Source organism: Geospiza fortis, unplaced genomic scaffold, assembly GCF_000277835.1.
Source record: "Geospiza fortis unplaced genomic scaffold, GeoFor_1.0 scaffold120, whole genome shotgun sequence".
Lineage (NCBI taxonomy): Eukaryota > Metazoa > Chordata > Aves > Passeriformes > Thraupidae > Geospiza > Geospiza fortis.
Genome location: NW_005054364.1, coordinates 1,092,938 through 1,119,233, shown reverse-complemented (window position 1 = coordinate 1,119,233; position 26,296 = coordinate 1,092,938). Strand labels below are relative to the sequence as shown.

Sequence of the window (26,296 nt, the reverse complement as noted above, 5' to 3'; positions counted from 1 at the left end):
TTTCTTTTCCAGACTGAACAAACCCAAATATTTCAGCCTTTCCTCAAAAAAGATGTGTTCCATCCTCTTAACCACCTTGGTGTCCTCCTCTGGACTCACTCCAACAGGTCCATGTCCTTCCTGTGCTGGGACCCCAGAGCTGGATGCCGCCCTGCAGGTGGGGTCTCACCAGAGAGGAGCAGAGGGGCAGAATCCCCTCCCTGCTGCTTTGGAGGCAGCCCAGGACACGTTTGTGTCTCTGGGCTGGGAGTGCCCATGGCTGGGTCATGTCCAGCCTCTCATCCAGCAGCACCCCCAGGTCCTTCTCCCCAGGGCTGCTCTCCATCTGTTCATCCCCCAGCCTGTGTTAATAGCAGGGGTTGCTCTGACCCAGGTGCAGCACCCTGAGCTGGTTATTCTATTACGTAAGGCAAAGACACTGCAGAAGTCTTAACATAACAAAATGTAATGACTAAGTAAAAAGCAAGACTTGTGTTTTGTAACTCTACATTTTCTAATTTAACTTAAAGCAAATAAAATACATTTATCATTACTTGTTGGGAGGTTTTTTTACATCTGTGGAGATCATTGGAATTCCTATTTCTAGCCATACTTTTATCAAATGAGACATTAGCTGCACTACTCTAGTGTGACGTTTTATCCAATACATGATATAAAATTAAAAATCTGTATCCAGCAACAATAAAAGTGCCCTAAAGCAAACTTTTGGTCATATGCTGCCCTTCTTCTAGAAGAGTTTCATATATTATTTAATATATTCATACACTGTAGCCAAACAAAAGAGGGCTGACAAGCCACAAGGAAATTACTACAGTCCATTTTATTTGGTCATATTCAGTAGACTTTATCTAGACATTCAAAAGTGTTTCTAGAGAGAACCTTTAAAAATGCACAATCTTTGAAAATCCTCCTCTGGTTCTATCATCTAAGCATGTGTTCAGACTTCCTGGAGGGGATTAAGGGTGACCTAGATAACTATGCTAGGATTTTCAAGAGACTATTGATGCACTCAACAAAGATATGTTAGCCTAGGTGTGATGTCACGGAGCCATGACTATGACTATTGTCATATGTTATCCCAATTTTTTTAATGGCTTGTACAGAATCAGGTGAGGGCTGGGATGCTGTCTGCCACCACACCAGGAGGAATTTCGTCTTCTCTTTACCTAGCATACTCTGTGATAGATTAAAAATCATTCTGCTTGTGCCTCTGTAGATAGCCTAACACAACTATAGAATCTTTCTTTCAATAACAGAAATAGCACCTTAGATTGAAAATAATAATAACTTTCCATCTGATCAATCAATTTCCAAATGTCAGCTTGTTTTCCATTTAAAGATGTTATTTAAAGTTATAAGCAAACTCACAACCCCATGTTTCTGCTAAAAATAATATTAGAGATCTTTCTTCCTGCAAAAAATATTATTTCAAAGATTCTAAGCAAAAATATGCTTAGAAAGTCTTCTAGGCAGGATATAGCTTCACACATAAAATACATTATTAGTTAGAGACACATAAGTATCTACATATATTTTTTATTTCCAAAAAGTCAGTAGTTTAAACTAGCATTACTGTTTAGCTGAGTTTTGTGTTAATCTTAGTATTCCAACATTTAAAAGGCTATCAGATCTTCTGACATTTTAATACAAATACAGTCTGTGGTTGTGACAGCATTTGGCATAGATATATTTTGCCATGATATTTCAGATAACCCCAAGTATGTTTCTCTAAATGCATTTAAAAATCTTCACAGTTTCTCTTAACAGATTTCACATGGAGAAGAGTAGATTAGGAAACAGGCTTCATCTGGATAGCACTGATGCTTATCTGCAACTTTCTTTTCTTCAGGGTTTCTAAAAATTCCATTTCAGCAACTGCCTGAATTTCTAAAGGTGTCCTGTCAAAACTTTATCATATTTATTTGACATAATAATGGAGACCATTACAGTAGGTCTATAAAAGAATTTACGTTCACTGCAGCAAAAGGAATATTTTTCTGTGTCCACACCCTTTCAGTCAGAAGCCCTCAATGTGTAGGTCAGCAATGTCCACTAAGTGCTGAGACAAAGTGAGTTGGGTGGGAGTTATGACTCCTCATTCTCTCAATACATCCATAAAGGTGATATAGGCTGCTGCAAATGAATGGAACAATCTTTATAAGACAAAGTTATGGGAGACAGGTCCTCAGAGACATAGCATCCAGGCAGGGTAAGGTACGATGAAATTAACAAAAGTCACACAGGATATTCCAGGAGAAAAATGAAATTTTTCCCTCTTGGTACCCCTACCATGAAAAGAAATTAAAAAAAAAAAAGGATAAAAAGGCATTTCTAGATTTCTAGTAATAAATTATGCAGAGAATTAAAAGCCAGTGATTTTGACACTGGTAACCTTGAGACATTGCCAAGGAGACAGCAAGATACCATTCAAAATCCTTCCAGATAGGATTAGTCAGGGAGTCATTACATAGAAAACAACATTTCCAAAAGACTTATAAACACAAGCCAAAACTTTTGCACTGATTAATATATCAAAGCACTTTGCCATGTTTAAATAGGTCTGCACAGTGTCTGATATTCTAGTAAGAGCCCAGAAACAACAAATGGCAGGTCACAGACCATTCTAATCACATTTCATATTTTCTAAGTGTTCCCATGACTATAAAAAAGTATAATGTCATATAAACTAAATTGATTTAATAAAATAATGCAATTCAATAGAAGTACTTAAAAAAAGGACAAAATTTCCAGGCCTATAAGCCCATTAACCCAGTAAATCTTCCTATGATGTAAGTTGCCAATTAAGATCTTATGAAGTAAACACAAAAAAAGGAAAATGGCATTAAATATCAAACTCAAAAACTGTTTCATATAATCCTTCATTAATATTCAGCTAGGGGTTATGGATGTAAGTTGCCTCTCAGGGGAAAAAGCAGTGACAGATTTCACAAAGTAAATAATTCTCGCATGTCCTAACATAGTGGGTGGATGCTAGAATTTATTCCTCTTCAATTGTAGTTGCTATACACAAATCATTGTACACTAAGATATATGCACTCAGTCCTTTGTTAGCTGAAAATGTTGCTCTGTAGAGCAGGTGGAAGGGACTTGGGAATGGGATAAGTCTTGCAACTTTTTCTTGGAATAATCTCACCAGAAAATGCATGTCAGTATGAACAGAAACTCTGAGCAGATGGCTCCCACATAATTTCAGCTAGGTAGAGCTGCATATGATTTCCTTATATCTATCTAGTCATTAAATGTTACTTTAGGCCTGTTTGATGGTTGGTATTTCCAAAGGCACCCAAGAGTATCAAACATCTGAAGTCTCGCACAGCTTGAAAAAGTTAATTATCTAACTCACTTGAGCTTCTTTTGCAATGACTTTTGGCTCAATCCTGTAGCAAAATATTCTGAAATGCTGACAGCTTGTTTTCTAGTAAAAGCTAAATCCACTGTGCTGTAGCAACTTCCTTCAATACCAAGGGGAACCATGTAAATTCTCTTCACGTAAATGAAGAGAATATATTGCTAAACAGTAGCTTATTCCTCATTTCCCAGAGAAACGCAAAGTTCATTTTACAGTTAACTCAGTGGATTCCTGCCTATTTCACTTAAAACAGGAAAGAGACTCAGAAGTATTAAAATTTAAAAAAAAAGTTTTAAAGCCAGTAGGAAAGTACCTAAATTAAATTCCTTTCCAAAAATCATTATTCATAGTGAAAACGATGTACTCACTCAATATCTTTTCAACAATAAAAATAATACCAAAGCAGATGTTATGCATAACACACTCTAAGTTTAATTAAAACTGAAAGAAAAACGACAATATCAGAAATACATAACTGCTTTCAATTGTAGCAGCAGCCACTTAGTCAACATCTAAATTTTCTGTAATAAAGCAAAATCTGCTTTCATTTACATCTTTGCAGCTCCACTGGTGTCCACTGAAGCTGAAGATAAGCATCAGGTACAGAATATAATTTGAAGGTCATGGGCAGAGAATCTACACATCTACACTCTACCTTTCCCTTTTTTTTTTTCTTTTTTTTTTTTACTCATAATTACCATAATATTTTTGGATTTTCCGTAAAACTTTTGATACTTTCTGGTACCCCTCTGGACAAAATGTGCAGTCCACAGCTGGATAAACACATTATGTGACAGGTGAGCAACTGGCGTATGGGATGGGCATAAAGGGTTTCAGTGAATGGAGTGACATCAGACTGGGACCTGTCACTAGTGGAGTTCTACAGGGCTCCATCCTTGGCCCTGCACTCTTCAACATCCTCATAAATGACTTCGACACAGGACTAGAAGGGACTCTAAGCAAGTTCATAGACGGTACAAAACTGAGAGGAGCTGTTGACTCCAATGAAGGCGGAGAGGCCCTGCTGAGAGACTTGGATGAATTGGAGGGCTGAGAATTTATCAACAATATGAAGTTTATCAGAGGAAAGTGCTGGATTTTGTACCTGGGATGGAACAACCTGAGATGTGTGGATAGACTGTCCAATGAAATGCTGGGAAGCAGCACTGCAGAAAGGGACCTGGGTGTCCTGGTTGAGGGCAAGTTAAATGTGAGTCAGCAGTGCCCTGGCAGCCAGGAGGGCCAAGCGTGTCCTGGGTACATCAGGCACAGCATCACCAGCCAGGTAAGGGAGGGGATTGTCCTGCTCTGCGCTGGGGAGGCCTCATCTCCAGTGCTGGAGGCAGTTTTGGGTGCCACAATACAAGAAAGATATGAAGGTGCTAGAGAGTGTCCAAAGGACAGCAACTAAGATCGTGAAGGGCCTTGTGAGGAGCAGATGAAGTCGCTTTGTTTAGCACAGAAAAGACTGAGAGGTGACGTCATTGCAGTCTACAACCTTCTTGTAAGGGGAAGAGGGGGGCAGACACTGATCTCTGCTCTGTGGTGACCAGTGACAGGACCCCAGGGAATAGGCTGGAGTTGTGTCAGGGTAGATTTAGGCTGGATATTAGAAAAAGGTGGTCAGGCACTGGAACAGACTGCCCAGGGAAGAGGTCACAGCACCAGCCCCCACAGAGCTCAAGAAGTGTTTGGACAATATTCTTGGGCACATGGTGTGGCTCTCGGGGATGGTGCTGTGCAGGGCCAGGAGTTGGACTCTATGACCCTTGTAGATCCCTTCCAACTCAGCTTATTCTCTGATTTTGTGACTTTGATAACACCAAGAATAAAATTGTAAGATGGCTGAGAGCTGATATCAAGTTCTACTAGAGTAATCAAATTTTAGAAGACAATACTTCATAAGATCTCTTCAATTCTAGCAAGGATCTTCCAATTTCCTTTAGGAAAAATTTTAATGTTAGACATACTGAGCCTCTGCCACTGATGCATAAAATTTGAGTCTCAATGTTTCAGAAGATGTCTTATAGCTATAGAGCATATTTGCGTTATGCTTAACATGAGATATTTATATCATCTATAGCTGAGTTAGCAAATAGAAACAGTATTATATGCAGAATCATGTCTGGTATGTGTTCATTAGGCAAATAGCATTGATACAGAAACTAAAATGAGCATCTATACCAAAACAAAGTGGAGGGGTTTTTTTGTGTACATGAAACACCCCAGTGGATTGACATATAAAGGGAAACCTCATGACCTATCAAAATTAGAATCTCAGACTACAAGAGTGAAGGTAGGAGAGGTGATCAAAATTCTCTAGTTGCTAGGCATTTTATGGAAAGAGGCCACATTCACTCATCTTATTAAAATTCATGAAAATTGAAAATATCCAAAAGCCCAGGAGGGGTGGGGTCACAAAATCTATTTCACAGAACTGGGAAGCTTACTCTAAATTCACCTTGAAAGCACTTTCCCCATCACAGACTTCCTGAGAGCCTTTTGATTTCTCTCCTACTTAGGAGGTAATTATAGAACTCCTTTTCCTCCCTGACTAACGCATACAGAAGAGTTCACTTCAGCCTTTTATGCAGATGATAATGGTTTGTTCCTGACTAGATCTGTATTGCAAATTATTTCTCCTTTTCTCTCTCTCCAATTCATCTATTTAGCTTTATTTCCCTTTGTTTCTCACATCACATCCTCAGTGTCAATTGATATCATAACTACTTTAGTCTTAAATATTGTTGAACTTTGCCCTTCTCTTTTACTCTTTTAATTTGCTTTTGCATATAGTTTTAAATTTACTGTTGTCAGAAAACAATGACATTCAGTCATAGGGATGATGGAAGAGGGTTTTTAAACAAAGGCTGCATAGTGTATTTCTCCTGTGGATAAATCTCTTAAAAGATACAAATGCAAAGGTAAAGAATAAGTTCTTTCTAAAAAGATCTTCAAGGGCAGCAGAATCATGAGATTTTTAAGATCACCACAGTCATTTCAGTCAGGAAGGATCTGATTTTATGAATTTAAAGTACCTATGATAAATACTTGGCTTATGTAGTCTAGTCTGATCCTAACAGCTACCACTGCTTTTAGTTTCTTGTACAAATTGACACTAGATGGAAGATTGGTGCAGATTTTCCATCCATTCTGTTTTCACATGAGGAAAGTCTGTCTCCTTGTAACACTACCACTCCCCTGTTTTGGGAACATATTAAGATGAATATTTATTAATAACTAATAAATAGTGTTTCCAAGATAAAACCAAAGCTGTGACATCATTTAACCACCAAAGCAATACTATTTTAGGCAAACTAGAGTTAGAGTCAATAACTGTGGCATTTTTATTTTTTGGTAACAGCCCAATTTTACTCTTAAAAGAAAGCAGAGATAAGGTAGCATTTATTTTTTAATCTACTTTACTAATATTGGATAAAAATTTTAAACAGGAACAATAGCAGTACTGCAGCAACCAGCTTGCTAATGTATATCCAAAGACAGCATTCCAAATAAAAGCAGCAGACCTGCATGGCTCATCACACTTTTTTGCAAGTGATGTCAGTGGTCAATAACAGACCAGTAGTATTCCCCTAAATTCACCAAGCATGCATAAGTGCTAATAAAGAGAAAAAGGAAATGCTCTTGCATGAAGAAGCTATCAATATTTTTATATTAAGTGACAGTATAAGAATAAAGACTTGCTACAAAGCCCTCACTTGGAAAGCTGGTCTGCTTTGAAAACAAGCAATCACAGCTGTGACTAAATCAACCAAACTAGGCATCACTAAAAGTTATTAAGAACATATTTTTCCTCAGCCTAACTATTCTGCTTTATATATTATTCGCTCAGCCAGCTGCAAAGCTCTCTCCCATTCTTGGTGATTTCAATAGTAGTTGCTGAAGTTTTTATACATTTAGAGGAAGAATATAAAAATATTTATAACGTTTAGTGTTTATAGTAAGTGGCCCTAAAAGAGAAATTTTTATATTCATCAGGCTTAAGCATAAGTTGTCCCCTACCCTGATGAATCATATTCATATCCAAGTTCTAAGGAACCTAAACAAAATTCAATATTTTTTCTCTTCAAGGTTTCTACCTCCCCAGCTTTAAATTGTCCCTTTTTCAGAATCCTATCTGGCACATGGAAGAAATTTTTTCAATAAATCAATACTGTAATAAAAAATTACTGTTTCTACACTCTCCACATATTAACTGAGTTTCTCTTATACAGAAAAAATCATTCACCTTATGCTCTATATTTGACATTAATTTTTAATAACAGACCTTAATAAAAGAAGCACCTGGCAAAAACGTGAATCTAAAATATCACCGTGTTAAATCTTGTCTGCTTTTACATAATAGCTAATCACTTAATTTGGTTTCAGAAAGAATAATAATGTTTTTCTGCTTTCAAAGTATACTTTTGAGAAGGAATACCATCTGAAAGAAATGCTATGAGTATAGGCATGTTAAGTAATAGCTATAATTTTTTTGTCAGCAAAATGGAAGGCTAGTGTTTTCAGCAAGAATGAAATTAGCAGTTTATCCATGAAAAAAAATGTAAAAACAAAGCCAAATTATATGCTTTTTCCTAAAATGCTTATAGCATAAATACCCATTGTCATGGTTTAACCCCAGCCAACAGCTAAGCACCACACAGCTGTTCACTCACTCCCCCATGGTGGCATGAGGGAGAGAACAGGAAAAGTGAGAAAACTCATGGGTTGAGATACAGCCACTTTCATAGGCAAAGCAAAAGCCACACTCAAAGAATTCATCCACCACTTCCCATGGACAGGCAGCTGTCTGCCCATCCCAAGGAAAACAGGACTCCATCACGTGTAACAGTGACTTCGGACAACAAATGTCATCACTCCAAATATGAATATGCCCTCTTCCTCCTTCCCCCAGAATAACATGCTGAGCATGGCTCCTTGTGGTAAGAGATATCCTAGTGGTCAGTTGGAGTCAGCTGTCCTGGCTGTGCTCCCCTCACAGTTTCTTGTGCATCCACAGCCTCCTTGCTGGAGAAGGGTGAGAAGTAGAAAAGGCCTTCAGGCTGTGCAAGCACTGCTCAGCAGTAAAGAAAACATCCCTGAATTAGCAATGCTCTTCCCAGCACAAATCCAAAACACATCCCCATATTAGCTAGTGAAGAAAATGCTCTTCATCCCAGCTAAAACAAACCCATCCCTGTAGCACCTGTATGGAAAACAATCCATACATGATAAAATTGCTCTCCAGCACATGTACACACAAGGACAAGTTACCTTCCAAAATTTTAACAGAAGAATTTTCAAAACTGCTATTTTATCTCACTCCATGACATTAGTTAAAAGGAAAGAGGAGGCAAAGCAATACCAGCAACCAAAAAATTTGCATATTCTGCTAAATACTGTCATCCCAAAATGGGTTTGCTAATCTGGGGATAGCCCTCCTGACAGCAGCTGTATCCTAAATAACTGTTTTGAGAAAAGCTCTGTTCTGTCCTGGTATAAACAATGAAGCATTGTACAAGTCATAGAAGTCAAAGAAAACCAGGGACAATAAACCTCATTACAGCACACACCTCCATTTCATAGCAATTACTCACCCAGATGTTTCCATCTTGGTGGTATGGTTTCCAGTTTCTCCCTGTATCGCTGTAGAGCATCCGATATTGAGTGACCCAGTCGGAGCTGCTGTATCTGCCTTGGGTTGCAATAGCACTGATCTGCTTCCTGTTCCCAAAATCCACCTGCAGCCATTGGTAATGATCACTGTCTGATGGAGACCAACCTCCTGCACCTGTTGTGAAGAAGCAGAAGGGAGATTTAGCTCTCAGGCAGTTGCTTCGATGTGAACTTGTGAAGATGCTGATTGCTGGAAGTCAGCCCAGCTGAGAGGAATAGAATATCAAAAAAATTTGAACGCATACAAAAGAAATATGAGTTCTCATTAAAAAAAATAAAAGCAGAACAAACTTTAGCACAGGCTTTAAGTACATTAAATCTATTGCCCTAATCAAACTTTTTATATAATCATAATAATTTAATGGGATGACTGCTAACCAATCAATGCCTTTATAATGATTTAATTACAGTTTATTACTTTCTGCCAAATTATAATTTTTCAAGGGTTGACCAATTTTCCATTAATTCCTTTGCCAGAGGAAATAAAAAAAATTTTGGATTTTCTATGCCTTTTCAATAACATTTCAAGTTGAAAAGGTAATGCAGATAAAAAGTGAGGAAATAAGAGCAAGTTCTCTGCTTTATGTTTCACTACAGGGCAAAAACTGAAAATCTACCAGAAGAATTGAGAAAGGAACAGGTACTGCAGTTTTGATCTGCTGGTTGTACAAGCTGTCACAGATTACATTGGCAGATGCCTTACACAAGTGTTATTGCTCTTTATGGGTCTATGAATTAACTTGACAGTAATACCATTAATATTCTTCTCAGCCAGTAGACTACATTATACTGTTCTAAATAAAGAAGGCCAGTGATGCATAGATCAATGTAGTATTGAGACATTAATGCAATTTCTTATTCTGAAATAAAAATATTTAGGGGAAATCTGTATTAGGATTCTTCAGAGAATAATAAACTTTCTCAGATAGATATTATAATGATATAGCTATTATAATGGTAAGCATTAGGAAATACATGAAATAAAAAACCTCATCTATCAAAACAGGGAAAAAGTGGAGAATCATTCTCTTTATAATCATAACAGACATTAATACACAGAAAACTAAATGTTTACAGACTTGATATGATTTACAGGGGTTTTATTTTGCTTTTAGCTTTGAACAAAATAAATATCTTGGCACACCATCACATCATGTAGTCTAGTCCACGGGCCTATTTTTATTGCTTTTAATTTCACTTATAGTCTTCAACTGATGTCACAAGCCTTGCCTGCTTGCCAAACAAGCAACATTGCTATACTGCATCTTATATACTCCCATCATTAGGCGGCAGCATTGCCTCAGCCTTAGACAACCCTAAAACTCATTCAGCTGCTACAGGTGTTAACATTTGCAAGTCGTTGGACGTTTTAATGTCATCATATCAACAGGATGATCTGATGCCTTATGTGGTTCAGCTTCATTGTAATTAAAAGTGTAACACTACACCAATGACAACTAATTTGTTAAAATTCTCAAGATTTACAATAGATGCTTTCTCCTTCCTCTACCCAGGAAAATAAACAGGATACTTTAGCTGTAGGGAATAGTTAAATGCCATTAAAAAAAAATAAACCCCAAAAATTACCCTTTCTGAAAAGCACTTGCAGGAAAAGTATTCCCACACATTTCCAGTTTCAACCTATATCTAGTTTTGCAGAGACTGATCATTCAAAACAGAATGCAGCTTCTTCATAACTACTATACATGGAGATTAGAAGAGTTAGCTCTACATACTTGTTGTAATAGCAGAGATGATGCCTTCTCTCCCTATCCTAATATCCTCATTAAACTGACATATCTGTGATTGATGGCATGCAAAAGATAAGAAGTTGACACTGTACAAAAGCCATCTTTGTAAAAAAACCCTTTTGTGGCTACCAAAAAAAAGAGGTTCAAATGTGAGCAATTTAAAAATTTTTATGAAAGACAAAGTTAAACAGTCAATCATTAAAATTTCCTTCATCAATGCAATTGTTGAAAAAGTGTGACATACTACAATGCTATGAAGGTTAAAATAGATATTATGGTTTTTACCATAATGCAGGAGATTTAAATTAAACCAGGGGATTTTGTTAAGCACATGTAAAGAAAAAGACTTTGAAGCATAAAAATACATAATTTCTTTATTTAGTACATTCGTATTATTTAGACAAGACTTTGGCCATCTGTAATTGATAAACAGTTATTGTAAATTTCAAGTAGGTTTTAAAGAGTCTTCACCTACAAATCCTTTGAAAAGTTTGTAAAATTTACGTGCTAGCATTCCTTTTCTCGGTCGTTTTTTATGTAAGAAGAGTTAGAAAGCATTTTTTACATCATGCTTAAGAAAAGTTAAAGAGATGTGACAATAGCCATATCTAGGCCATGAGATGGAAACACTAGTTTTGCAAGACAGACTGCCCTCTAGCCATTTCTCCCAAGCAAGAGACAAGACTTCTAGTCAATGTTGCAAAGAGCAGCAAACAATATTATCCTATATCTGAGTTTCAGATTTGCCTTCTGGCTTTTCCAAGCAAGCAAAGAAATAAATAGTCCAAAGGATGAAGGAGAAACATGCTGCATAACAGCTGAATGTGCTGCTGAGCAGATCAGCATGGCAAAGGAATGGTGGTCACTCTGAGCAGGCAGGGCAGCCATCAGCCAGTCATCAGAAGCAGCCTGTGAGCATCAATTAAATTTGTCCTCTTCCACTTTGATTCACCAAGCTCTGTAATTTGGGGGAGATGACTACTTTGTTCATTTTGTTGCTGATACACGCAACATTTAGTGGTTCAAGGATCCTTTTTTCTCCTTCAAAATATTTCTTTTCAGGCACATGCTATAAAAAAGTTATGAAAATGTTGGATTACATACAACATTTCTCCACTGTGAAATTTCTCCACTGTGAAATCTTGAAAATACCCTGAATTCACTGGAAGAATTTAAGTACATTTGTATCTCAATTCAATCTAAGTAGATACAAATATCTCACATCCCCATAAATGTGCGCATGCTCACAGTTCTTCATATCATTAAATATTTTGTTCTTCATGTGATTAAATTTTTGAATAAACCCCTGCTTTTTCATCGGAATTCACAATTTGGTTTGATACTAGATTGGGAATAGAAGAGTTACTGATAATTACATATTTTGCCTTTTTGAAGGAGTGGGGAATTCAGAAATCAAACCTAATTTCCACAATAAAGCATTATTTTTGAAATAAACAGAACTTTGTCACCAGCACATTATGAAAGAATAATGAATTATCTTTAGGGAAGGAGCAAAATAACAGCATGTTAGTAGATTACAGGGAACATTACGTCATACTGAAGCTAGAGTGGTGTATTAAAATTGCTGAATAACTGCTATTCAGAGTTATTGTTCACACCTTGGTGTAAACTGTTCATTCTTAATAGTTATTGGCTATATCCTGAATTTTATTATATTTATTATTTTTACTTTTTATTATGGCAGAAAAATAGACACTGGATAAATGTTTTTTCTTGCAATGCTCCCTTTATTTCACGTACTGTCTTTTAACAACAAATAGCACAATATGCAATGAAATAAATAGACTTACAAATTAGAAGGCGGTTAGAACAAAAAATTATTTTAAAGATGCTAAACATATGCATATAATACAATTTACTTTCCTTTAAAATGTAAGGAGCATTTACGGAGCTTTTAGGTAATAACAGTGCAATTAATTCAATTGCAAACAACATCTGCTCGCTATTTTTATTTTTATGCTGTTCCAGAATTTAATGTGAATAAACATATTCACGCAGTCAGCAGTCAAAATATGCTGATGATTTTGGAAAATCTCTTCTGTTTCACTTAGGAATCATTATTTTGAAAATCTGGGACTTTCATTTCCATTCATGATGAAAACTGGAAACATTAATTTGCACAGGAAGAATCCATTCTTGTTTTAGTCTCACTTGTTCATCGCTCCGTACTTCAAATAACAAAATTAAAAATGCCAGTTCTGCAGCAAGTCGAGTGTTTTACTCTTTCCAAATCAGTAATAAAAAAGTTTCAATGACATGAATAAAAAAAGAAGAGGATCCTTACTCAGAAATTTAATTAGAAAGCAAATTATAGATGTAAGATGTAGGTTTTGGGGTAGTTACAATTCAGGGGATTATTTTATCTAATCATAGAACAATTCTATAGCCTTTCAGCAAGGCAAAAAATATGCCCTTTTTAATAATTATGTAGCCTGAAACATTCCTAGAGCTTGAATCATTTTTATGGGAAAACCACAACATAATTTTTCAATGAGAAATAGCACTTTCTAGGTCACTGCCATAGCATGAAATCAATACCATTTGACACCTTGCTATTTTCCAAGACATTGCTTGTCATTCTGCTACATAAAAGATAAATCAAGACAAAAAAGAAATCTTTGAAATACTGAGATCATCCATTTACTGAACTTCAGAGAAAATATGGGCAGCCATTTTCTACAGTACCTAGAAAACAATGTAAGAGACCCAAACTCCTAAATGGGATAAATCCACCTGCACTCTTTGTCACTATTGTAGTCAAGCAGGATATCAATGGAGGTTTTTATTTTTGCCTTGTCTTCCTCTGTACATTTTTTAATAGATAAAGACATTACACAGCCAAAATAAAATGCTTCCAGCTGTGAGGCCCCCAACAAAGGAAGGATGAGGAACTCTTGGAATAAGTCCAGAGGAAGTCACAAGACACCCTAAGGCTGGAGCACATCTCCCATTAGCACGGGCTGAGAAAGTTGGGATTGTTCAGCTTTGAAAAGAGAAGGCTTTGGGACGAAATAATTAGTCTTCCAGTGCCTGAAGGGAGCCTAAAGAAAGATGGAGAGAGACTTTTTCCTAAGGGTGTGTGGTGACAGGACAAGGGGGAATGGCTTCAAAATGAGAGAGAGTAGATTTTTATTAGACATTAGGAAGAAATTCTTTACTGTGAGGCTGGTGAGACACTGCAACAAGTTACCCAGAGAGGCTGTGGATGACCCATTCCTGGCAGCGTTCAAGGTCAGGTTGAAGAGGGCTTTCTGGCCTGGTAGAAGGTGTTGAAACTACATGATCTTTAAGGTCCCTTGCAGTCCTGGAACACTACAGTGGGTCTAGTCACACTGGGAAAAGTTATGCTTTTACAGAAATCTTGGATGATTGCAGACTTTGCATTTCAAGCTGCTTTGAGGGAAGGTCACGTTTACCATGTACTTGGTAGAGTCCTCCAACAAAGACACTTCAGGCCTCTTACAGGGCTTTGCTTCTAATTGAAACAACCTTTTCCTTATACTGGCATGGGCAAACATTTATTTCTTTATCATAAACAGCATGCATTTGTTTATTACTTGTATTCATCTGCTGTTCTGGCTAAATTTGGATTTATAATCCATTCCCTATCTTCAGGGTAGGGATTTTCTTTTGCATTTTTAAAAAGCTCTTCTTTTTAGCACATAACAGCAGGGATGCATTTGCAGACAAGACCATGCAAACATCAGTGATGGGCAAATAATAAACATTCAGCTTCAAGAGAAGCAAAAGTTGATATTTAGAACATAAAAAAATACTGAGAAAGTAGCAGCATGAGAGAAGAAGAGAACAAAAATGACAACTAGATATCTTCTTCTCTAGAATTCACTATTAGAATTTACCCCAAATCAAACCATGTTTACTAGAAACTGGCAAATGACACCCAACCTTTGACCTACTTCTCCATGAGTTAAAACAGCTCTCTAGAAGGGTGGAAAAAATTAGGAGACAGTAAGCTCTGAATCTCTAAGTTTAGTATAAAATACATCTAATAAGACTCATTTTGCAGGGGTAAAACATAGGAAAGATCCAATAATCATTCCTTAAATTAGCCTTCCTTATTAGCAGCTGAAAGATGCAAGCCTATAAAGGGGGTACGGTTTTCATTTTTTAGACTATGTAAAACAACTATTTTTATTCTATTTCCATAGAGGAGAGTAAGGATAAGCCCTTATTCACTGTAGCAGATATTTATTGAACAATGTTAGACTAATCTTGGAAGACTTGCCTTCTAGTAAAAAAGTAGACAGGGTCCGTATACGTAAAAAAATCCCCTAATTATATTTCTTAAAATTATTTCATTTAAAAACATGAAAGTTAAAAGTAGAAATAACCCAAGGGATAACAGTAGTTATCAGAATACAGTCCACATAGATCTTTTTTAAAAGAACATTAAAATCAGTATATTATTTTTTAAATCCCAATAGATCTTTCTTACAGTAAATGCAATTAAAATAAATCCCTTGATGTAGTGTCTGCTTCTTAATACCCACTGTTTCCTAGTATATCTTAACTGAGCACACACCACATATGAGGGAATGAACAGTCAATCTGCCCTAAGGAACAGTGGTGATATCTAACAAAAAATTGATGCAAAAGAGATCTCATTGTTGTCATTCACAGTTGTCAGACTCAAAGTAGGGGGAAAAAAGTCAGAAACCTAAGGAGTCTCATATCCTGAATTCACTGTTGGGGAACAAACACTTTGCAGCTTTGGTTATTTTAATGAACACATCACTTTAAACTATGCCTTTCCCATCTGTTCTGCTTTCTAATTACATATGCAAAATAAAAAGCTCATTCACAACTGCATCCTAATGGAATCTTAAACAAAACCGGGACGAGATTTAAATATTCTGTGCACATCATGTGTATTCAAGGCATCAAGCAGCTTCTTCTCCATGAGGTGTTTTCTTGTTTTTTGGGCAGAAAGTTGAGGCAAACCAACGGATCACTGCACCCCAGCATACAAATCCCTTGCATACAAAATAACCACAGTGGCATACAAAAGATGAGGTAGAGAGTCAAGAGATATCCCTTTCCTCACATCATCTTTGCAAGTACCATGACACAAATCTCTCTCTCTTATATGTTTATGCATTGCAGCACTGGGGTTTTCCTGACAACTCAGGTCATATCCCCGGCAAGAACTAGCAAGTGTGTAGTTAATGGAGAGCAAATACTACCTCTGCAGTGTCTGCTGAGCTATTGAGCCCTGATTCATAGATTATTATCCAAGATTTTAATGATGGCCAGATCACAAATAGTAACTGACCTTGACTGAATAGCATTCGCATCACTTTAAAATACAAATACGAGCTCATTAAGACAGTTTCTTGCATCTGCTGTGATCCTTAACAGAGATGCCAGAGAAAGAGGAATTAAGGTAATCCAGCACCTGATGTATAACATTTCAATAGCAATGAGGTGCCTAAACACTTTAGTCACTTAAGTTATCTCCTGTTCCCATTAGTTGAGCCCACAAATTGACGGAAGCCAAAGCTGAATTACTGAAAGTTATATCATTGTGTTCTAGCTTATCTTGAATAATATTTTTCCCTCAAATGATTGCACATGAAAAATGATTAAATGATGTAATTCTGGCTTACACATCTTGTTCTGTGACAAGTCTTCAGGCATAAAAGATAAAAACTGAACCTCCAGTCTTACAGCTACTTGCTGTGTGAGACTATGGGGAACATAGTTTCTGCTTCAGTATATACCAGTGATCCTGTGATGTGCAAACAACAGTAGTGAAATACTCTCTGTGAACAAGTAGAAGCCACATGATTACTTCATTCTACTCACTGTCTGTTTTCTATCTGTGTTTTTTAACTGCAATTCTCCTGGTCTGTGTCTCCGACAAAAAAAATCTCCCTTGAAATGCCCTGCTCATGGTGTACTCCCTCCAGCTCTTTCAGGCCCTTAAAGAGTCTTAGCCCAGCAAGTAGAAAAAAATAAACTACCTGGCTCCAGACATTAAATAAAGTAGTTCTGAAGTCCAGCTCCCTTAATGATGGTCAACAGTCAAACTTTGCTGGCTGCTACTGATGTTTGCAACACCCACTTGGGCTCAGCTCTGGGCTGCTGCAGAATGTGAAGACTGCACACTTTTTCCTCTGTTACTTTTTTTACGTTTCTACCAGCTTGGTTTTTTTTTTTGTAGTGCTGTTGGTGTGGTTTGGGATTTTTAGTTTGCTGGTTTTTATAAGGTTCCTCTTCTGAGATTGGCAAGAAAAAATCCATCAGGAATAAATTCAGGCTGAAGACTCTTCCCCAGTGTTTCCTATCCGGGCTAAACCTAATTTTCCTCTGTACACTTTTCCATCTGCTCAAAATTTCAAACCTGAATTTCCATTTTACAGGAATTTATGAGAGAAGCTGGTCTCAACCCAAATGGTGGTGATTTCTCAAAGATCAAAATTGTTAATAAAGCAGCCTGAAATATTCTTTCCTTCTTGAGTGGAAAAATCACTGTACATTTTGATAATTTTCCACAAAAAGTTATAAGTGAAGCTAATGAATTTTCATAAAGAGGAACAAAATGATTGAAAATAAAAAGTTAAATCAGCCATTGCAACTGAAATTTCCTGAATAGCCAGAAATAGTTTTGTGAGACTTTTTCATGTGCAAATTTTCTAGAAAATTAATAGTTAGAGGGAGATATATTACTCTCTTATTTGTGTCATGTGGTATTGACCCAATCCTGAGCAAAGGACAGGACTCATCTGCCTCATTGCTTAGACCCTGTTTCCAAGTGCTTCTACAAATCATACCTTGCTCAAGATAGCACAGGAGCTCTGATAGCACCAGTGTCATGCATGAATATAAACTACCACTTCTGCTCAATCTGTCCTTGTACATGCATTTAAATCTTCTGCCTTTCTTTCAGCAAGCAGGAGCACAGAATTGTGAAATACTGAGAGATGACTTTTGAAATCTAATATACAGATGACTCAAGGCATTTTCTGTTTTAGCAAAGTTAAAAGATAATTATGTTTTTCTTTGATGCATCTATTGCAAGGACTACCCGAAATCCTTATCCATTCTCTCCATTAAGAAAATATATTCTATTTTTAAAAATTACTCTGTACTGCATCCATTTTGGTGATGAAAGCTCATATTATGCCTTTTATTTTGCTAATAGCAAAACATTTATTGATATCATATGCAGAGTTGCAACAACATCAGAGGAACAATTTTCTTCTTTATTTTAATTTGCAAAATAATATGTTCATTTTGAGATAGAACTATACTACAGTAGAATTCAACTTTTTAGGGCAGCAATTTGCCTGAAGTCTATGGTAAACTACTAACAAACAATAAGGATTCCCTAATGAGTTTCTTGAATACTTCTTGAAGCCAAAACATAGCACTGTATATAAAAAGCATTATAATCATGTGAGACTATATGAGGGGGGAAAAAAGCCAGCAAAAAATTTATAACACTAATAAAAGTATCAGTGCTCTTATCAGTGGCATCAAATGTTAATTTACTCTCATGGGATTAACTAATCTGATACATTTTAGACACTAATCAGGGTAAGAAATTCTGCTAGGATTTTTACTCAATATAAATTAATGAGAACTCAAAGTTCATTCAGCAGAGCATTTCAAAAATTACACTACAATAAATTAAGAGCCCCAAATTCACACTCCAACCCTTCTTTTTTAAATTTTAACCCACAGAAGGGACGAGAATATGGAAACATTGGCTTTACAGTAGGAGGGTTCGACGTACATGGTCTGGGGGAGGATTCAAAGCAGGATTTAACTTCAGGTGTCCTGAATCATCCCCACTTCTCCCCCTGCCTCCTTTAGCCCTCTAACACTCTTAGGAAGACATGGCTCCCTAGGCAGAAATTAATCTCTCTGCAGCTTCCACACTCTTCATTTAAGCTCTTCAGGCTACAGATTAAAATACTTGCTCTGAATGGGTTTTTTTTCAACACTGTCAGTCAAGACTCAACACTGCTGAGAAGAAAAAGGAACTTTTGCATGTTTGGACTAACTGAATATACCCACTCCCCCAATAAAAGGAAAAAAATCCAACCACCTCAAACAGCTAGACTGCAGATTGGACCCAAGTAATTTCTGTAGGTACCAAGCAGCAGTTGACAGATTAGGAAACAGCCACAGCTACAAAAACAGTATTCAAGACAGAAGCTAACTAACTTGGCAGAAGCAATGTCCAGGCAAGAAAAGACATAATTGAGGACAAAAATAACTTTAGTTTATGTGCATGTAAGCTGCTTTAACACATCATTCACCTCACGAAGACGACTGAGAAAATAAACAGCCCTCTAAAACTTTCTGAGAAATACTGTATTGCTAAAGTTAGTAATTTCTCCTACTTTACCATAAATGCACAACCCAGGGTCCCATCCCCACAGAGCTTGCTGCTCTGACCTTACAGAAGTTACATCATTCTCTTCTTGCATAAAGCTCATATTTTTCCTGAAACAAGCAAGTCTTACTAACAGTCTTCAAGAAAATTTCCATCTGCTGAGCTGGACAAAGAGTACTTCAGCTTAAACTAAATTGTCCAGGAACATCAATGCAACTGTAAGAAAGTTTTTTCATGCTCTCCTGATTCACTTTTATATTGAAGAAAGCCACTTATCACAAACAGTTAGTATTTCTCTGCTTCCAGTTACATGGATATGATTCCTACTGAAGACAGAGGGATTTTCCTTATGGCAGAAGCCCAGGAAATAAGTATGCAGTAAGAGCTTCTAAGCACAAAAGTAGGTAAATCACTACTTCTGTAAAAATTGAATCCTATGACTATTGTGCTATAAAAATGTTAAACAGGCAAAACCACCTGGCTTATGAAGAGAAAGCAAGATATGAGAATTCCATCTATTATGGTTAGAATATATATTTAAATACAGGGTTTTTGAAAAGAATGAAAGAGAAAAAATATGCGCTATTAATTGCGGGTTTAAAAGCATCTTATCCCAACATTTAGCTTCTGATTTGGCAATGCTAATTGAGCATCAAAAAAATCAGAGTCACAAGATCTAGCCAATGCTTATGAAGACACTGCAGCTAGTTTTCTCTTTTATTTTTTATTACTACAATGAATTTATTTTTTCTTATTACTAGAAGCAAAGTATTATTTGGAGCACAGAAGTTTTATTTGCCATAGCTTTTACAAAGCAAATTTGTCACAAATGCTACTCCGGTAAAAAATGTATGTCTGTAACATATATTAATTTGATCTATCAAGATGTATAATATATCATGAAGTTATTCCTGACACGCTCCAGAAAACTGGGTTGGCTGCATCCCACTGTGCTGCCCTTCCGGCAGGTGTCAGAGATGAAAGTTTTACATGAGAATGAAGGTACCCAACCTGGAACTGTTCTTAATTTGTTCAAAGAATATGGCATCCACTTTCTCATTCTAATTTTGTGGATTGCAATACATTTCTGCCAAAATTTTTATCCCTCACCAGCTTCTCCTTGGACCCTGACACACAACGTCTCAATGACACGCGTAGCTCTACTTTCCCAGTCTGTGTGTATTTGCATGCATTTCTAAAGAGTTATCCCTTTGCTCTGTTTTTCTCCTCCTGATGTCTCCTGTTTTTGCAGCTTTTGTTTTCCAACCCCAGACACCACTTTCCCATTCAAGTGGGAGTCGAAATTTCCCTGTGCTATCCTAAACTCAGTGGAGGAGACCAAAAGGGGAGGAAACTGGAGCATTCATCCTGTGAGAAGAGACTGAATGACCAGGCCTTGTTCAGCCTTGAGAAGAGATGAGGAAATATCGTATGATCCAACTGTCTTACACAGGCTAAGCTATTTAACATTATTAAGATCATAAAGGCAGGGCCCTACTTTCCTATTCTTCTTAAAGCTTTCCTATTCTCCTTAAATAAAAAACTCTTATCTACAGGGGCTTTAATCTTTCCTGAAATTCTGTTGCTAAATTTGCAAAGCTAGGTAATATTTCTGCTCTAGAAAACAACTCCGTAATAAATTCTCATGATTTTGCGCACTTGCTTTTTTTATTTTACCTTTAAAAAATTTCTCTGTATTCCATAATCATCACTAGTAACTATTATCTACATCAGGATAATACATTGATTTTCCATATGAGATTGACCTCTGCTTAGTCATTATATCACTTTATATAATATTTCTTTAACATTTTTAATGACGGGAAATCTTACTGCCATAGAAGTGGACTTCAATTTTCATACTTTCCTGCCTGATATCTCATGGTCAACAATCTTCACCTCTTTTCTGAATAGGTACTTCTAAGAAGTAATAGGGTTGCCTCATAAAATCCCCAAAAATACACAAAAACCCCCATGAGCTCCTGGAGACTGAGAAACATACAGTGAATTTCTTTAATACATTCTCAAAAAAGAAGTAGAAATGAACACAAAAAGAGCAGAAAATCAGAAAATTGGCTTTCCAACACTTGTCTTGTAAAGGAAGTTATAGATTTAAAGAAGAAAAATTCTAGAATATTAAAAGCAAAATTTATCGCAAAACATTTACCAATAGTTAAACAATGAAGTCAGTGATGGGACTAGAAAATGTCCCATTATATCCCAAATGGGACTAGAAAATATATATCTTCCTTTGGTTGTCATTTGCTTGCATAAGTGCAAAAATACAAAAATAAGAGCTGGTTCAGCTTCCCCTATAACAGATGGAACACAGTTTTGCTATCTTTACCAATATTCTGCTACAAGGTCTAAAATTCTGAATATTGTACTTACAGCTCTTTGTATTGAGTAGTGTCAGTATCTGCACAATGATCTTAGAGGAGACACAAGTGCATCTTGTGGAACCAGACAATGAGATCAGCAACATGCAAGATCAAGTGTGGGGTTTACAGACTCGCTTAAAAATCTGAAAGCCACGATAACTGTGATTTAATAGTCTTCATCAAAGATCCAGAAGAAAAAAAAAATCATACTTGATTCCTAATCAGCAAAACAATGTGAAGTATTCTGGACACAACGTTCCTCAGGGTCTAAGGTTTCCACCCATCTTTATTTACAGACTTGAAGTTCTCAGTTACATCTTTCCTGGCACAATGCATATTTGGATCCAGCCTACATTTTAACATTCCTAGCTCTTATTATAAACTACTTGAATCCAGAGTAACTGAAATAGTTTTAGTTGCCACCAGTTTTCTCCTGCTTTGTACAACTTTGCCTGACAAATTCATGTTTAAGGCTAGCATTGTCACACACCATGGAAAATGATCTAAAACAGTAGTTTGTGTCATGTCAACATCCCTGGAGCTACACTCATCTGCTGAAGGATTACATGCAAGTCAGAACATATTGTGTTGCACCCTATCATGCCAGATCTGCAGTGACAAGTTTCTTCAACACTAAAGCTGAGTTTCTGAAGTGACAAGCCTCAGGAATTGAACATCTGCAAAATCTCCATGTACATTCCAGAATTCCAAAAACACAACAATTTTTATTAAAAATTTTTTAATCAGGCTGGTGAACACTGTCTCAAACTTAACAATGCTTCTGCCACAGCCATCAGCTTTTTAATGTGTTACAACCTTTTAAAACTTTTCTTGGTGATCTCTCTCTTTATGATGTGATGTCACTTTCCATTAGCCATGAATAACTGTTGATGTAATTTGAGGTCATGGAAATGACTGTAACCCAGAAGGTACTAATATTGCAATAAACATGTCCTTTCTGGTGAAGTTAAATTACCACCCAGCATCAAATGCAAACAAGCTGCTAAAATCTTCTCACTTGTGAAAGAATCCTTCCCATGTGGACAGGCTTTTTGAGAAAGTGGAAGTCCTTGAGCTCCTCATCCAGAGAAGGGATTTTGGTTTTTGTATCTAAAAAGCGCAAGTGTCTTTATACACCTTTCCCATCCCCATCCATACCCAAACTTTATTTTGCTATTAAACTGAATTACTGGGCAGTTCCGGGGGTTTTAATTGACTGTGTCAAATCACCAAAAAAGACCAAAAAAAAATTCATGAAAAAATGCTTCTTTTTATAGGGAGATAATTGCTATAGAAGGTTAGCTTTACCATTTGGAGTTTACCTCTTTTATTTGTCATGAGCTCTTTCAAAGGAATTCTTAGATAAATTGGTGAACTTAATTTTAGAGCTTTATCTATCTATCTGGCAAAGGAAATTTGATGCTCAGATGCGCAACTCTATATTACAGAAGCACATTATATACTTTCAAGCAAACATAGTTAAAAAGAACAATATAATCCCTCTGGGAATAAAAAGAAATCAAATGCAGACATGGTACATTAGCTTAATAAAATCCAGGAAAGACATTTACGAACTCTCTGGCCTGAGGGTCCCTTTAGGAACAAACACAAATGATCCTGTTTTTTACATAATCTTCCTTCACTAGCACTATCAGCACTGCAACATATCCTTTCAATTTGAAGCAGACAGTGCTGTGACAGCTACACTTTAAAGAGTGTCCTAATTTGTTGAGAGCAGTTTTCTCAATTAGCTCTGTAGCCGCTGCATATCAATGTAGCTTTGTTTCAACAGATCTGAATGCATGTTATTCGTACCTTATGTTTTCCATGTAAATTATAAAGAAAAAAGACTGACACTGTCTCGATTGACATTGAGAACAAAAAGGGATTTCTGTTCTAGAGTTGCTGGTACAATTAACAAAATTCAGGGGCTCAGTTTTCTAATATACATTTACAAATCTATCTTTTCTCCTCTTTCCAATTTTATATAATGATCCACAGTTTAGCGTATTCCTATTCAATTTGCCAGAACACTTACAATTTTTTTTCATCTTTAAAATCTTTAGTTTTCCTTTGTGTGGAGTAGGAAGTGTGAGCATATTTTAAATATAATTTTGTCCAAAAGTTGCATACCAATATTTACCAATGTTATGCACCAATTATTTAAAACTGTCAATACTTACTAATACTACTACTATTAATCAACATCAAAACTGAATCTAGGCATAATTGTTTAAGTCTTTTATAGACGCCACACTCAATGCATTTGAAAATATTTTCTTTGGTTGGCACTGTTGATAGCTTAAATCACCCATAAAATCAGCCTATATTATATTTACAGTATAAACCTTATATTTTAAATTATGCTCCTAGCATCTTTTGGGACATTATTATGGGTTTTGAAGATTTCTGTATTATAAGATGGAGTTAACAGCATTTTTCTGATACACAAGGAGAAGGCAGAATACCACCTATGCTGGGCAAAGGCTTTCTGAAAAATACTAACAATGAACTCCCAGTGTTACGAAAAAAATAATGCCTATATTTAATTGAAAATTTTGGAAATAAACCAGTCAATTTTAAACTGTTATAGATAATAAAGCACACAATTAAATTAATTTCTGTATATACATTCCAGGACTTTGACAGAAGGCTGAAATCTCACAACCCTTTTTATTACTCTGATCAGCAGCATCCTGTTCCTTAGCTGTAATATTTAGACCTCTTTAAAGTTCTTAGGGCAAATTTGCAAGATAAAAGCCATGATTACAGCCTTCAATTTACTTGCTTGTAATGTGATATATGGTAAGTCTCTGAAATAGCTGTAAGCACTTTTATAGCTAAGCATTCAGCTGTGTTTCATGAGGCATGTTAGACTATGGAGACAACCTATTTTTGCTGTTATGCACTAGCTAAAAAAGGCAGCAACCTTCTAAACAAGAAAAAGAAAAGCTTGTCATTGACAAAGGCCTTAAAGCGAGAAAAAATTCTCTTTTCAGGGAATAGAAGATGGTGAGAAAAGGGGACAGCTCTTTTTAGGTGACGAGAAGTGATACGGCTTAATGATTCTGATAACACACAATGCTCTTGTCAAACCAAAGCATTATTTTATGTGGTTTTCTTATCTCTGCTATCTTAGGAATTTGTTTGTACTTTTTACTTCATAATCCCAATTCTTATTTTTCAATAAGCTCTGGACCTATGCCAACGGGTTAAATCAATTTATTTTGAGGTCTCTCCTGCCTTTTTTCTTATTTGCCATCAACTTCCCCTGTTCTTTTAAACTTCCTTGCCTTTGTAGATGAGTCTGAGAGGCTGAAAGTGTTGCAATCATCCATAAAATTGGATAAGCCTGTAGATTTCCCCAGCAAACCCTGTCATTGTGACTCCAGCCTCATGGAGGGACTAGCTGTAAGGGAACAAGATAAGAGCACAGGAATTGCCATATCACACCCAGTGAGCTGGTAAACTAGCAGCTTTTTCTCAAAGGGTGCCCATTACCTCGTATTTATAAGCAAGGTGCTCCAGCCTTTGCTCCAACTGCAGAAAAAACATTCCCTGGGAATGGCTCAACACAATTCCTTAATTAAAATCTAGTGGAAACTTAAGAACCAAAATGTTGAAAAATAATTTTTGCCATAGCTACCCAGTTTTTGGTGTCTCTGCTTTGATCTCCAGGTATAGAACTCCTTTCCAGATGCTTTTGGACATGGCTTACTGAACAGCCATTGCTGGTCAATGTGTTGGTTTCTGCCTTGGCTGAATTACACATTATTTGCTGTTTCAAGATAAGGAAAAAGCTAAAGCATATCACCACTGTGCTTCACATCACATATTCCATGCATAATATGCAGAATTTGGTTTTGCCTAGAAACTAGAAGTTTATTAAAGTAACTTTTAGAGGTTGCTCATAATAATTAGACCCGTAATTAGCAGCTTCTCTGATCTCTCAAAACTTTATATTTTTTAAACTTAGCACTCAACTTTTTCTGCTTGATAGCTGAGCACCAATTTGGCCCAACTAGTTAATCACAATTATAAAAGAAAGAACATCTCCCTCTCCTTGAAAAAAAAAAATCCCACCTAGCAACTAATATGTATACGAAACAATCACCTCAATGTATTCAAAATGTGTTATGGGGGATGTTGCTGACCAGCTTCTACAGTCAGTAAATCAAATATTCCAGCACTGGCTTTTGTTGGGGATTTTTTTCTCTACCATAGAAAACTGATAACTTCTTGGTACTGAAGAAAGCAAAGTAGTTCAACTACCATCTCCCACTGTATATATTAAACATTTTGGTTTGTTTATTAAAGGAAAAATCCACTTTCTAACATGTTCTACTTTCTGCAGCATGTCAGCTGAAGTCGTCTCAGTGCAGCACTCCGCAATATCCAAGCTCTCCACCTCAGCCAAAGCACATTGTCCTGTTTCACTAAGTAATAATTCTGTTTACTTATCTTTTTACCACATTACTCAATGTCACCTGATTATTCCTTCAAAATGGAGTTATCATAATATCATCCAGTCTATACTAGAAAAAACAAGGAAGACAGGGATACCTATAACTTATTCTTGATCTATAAATATTACATAATTATAGACATGATCAAGTGCCTATTTTTGAATACCAGAGAACCCTTTGATCCTTACAAAAATCAAATAATTTCTGACAACTTTCTTAACTAAAGCAAAATTAGCTCGCTGGGAGTTGAGCTTCTAAAAGCCCAG

General features: G+C 36.4%; 1 protein-coding gene across 1 annotated transcript in view; it reads right to left on the bottom strand.

The window, feature by feature from the left end:
- The window catches only part of CNTNAP2 (contactin associated protein like 2), a 1,021,786-nt gene that overhangs the window by 669,779 nt on the left and 325,711 nt on the right, over positions 1-26,296 (bottom strand). Inside the window, exon 3 of the mRNA XM_005424150.2 lies at positions 8,968-9,161. Within this exon, the coding sequence (XP_005424207.1) occupies positions 8,968-9,161 (194 nt within the window). The remainder of the gene's footprint in view (positions 1-8,967; positions 9,162-26,296) is intronic.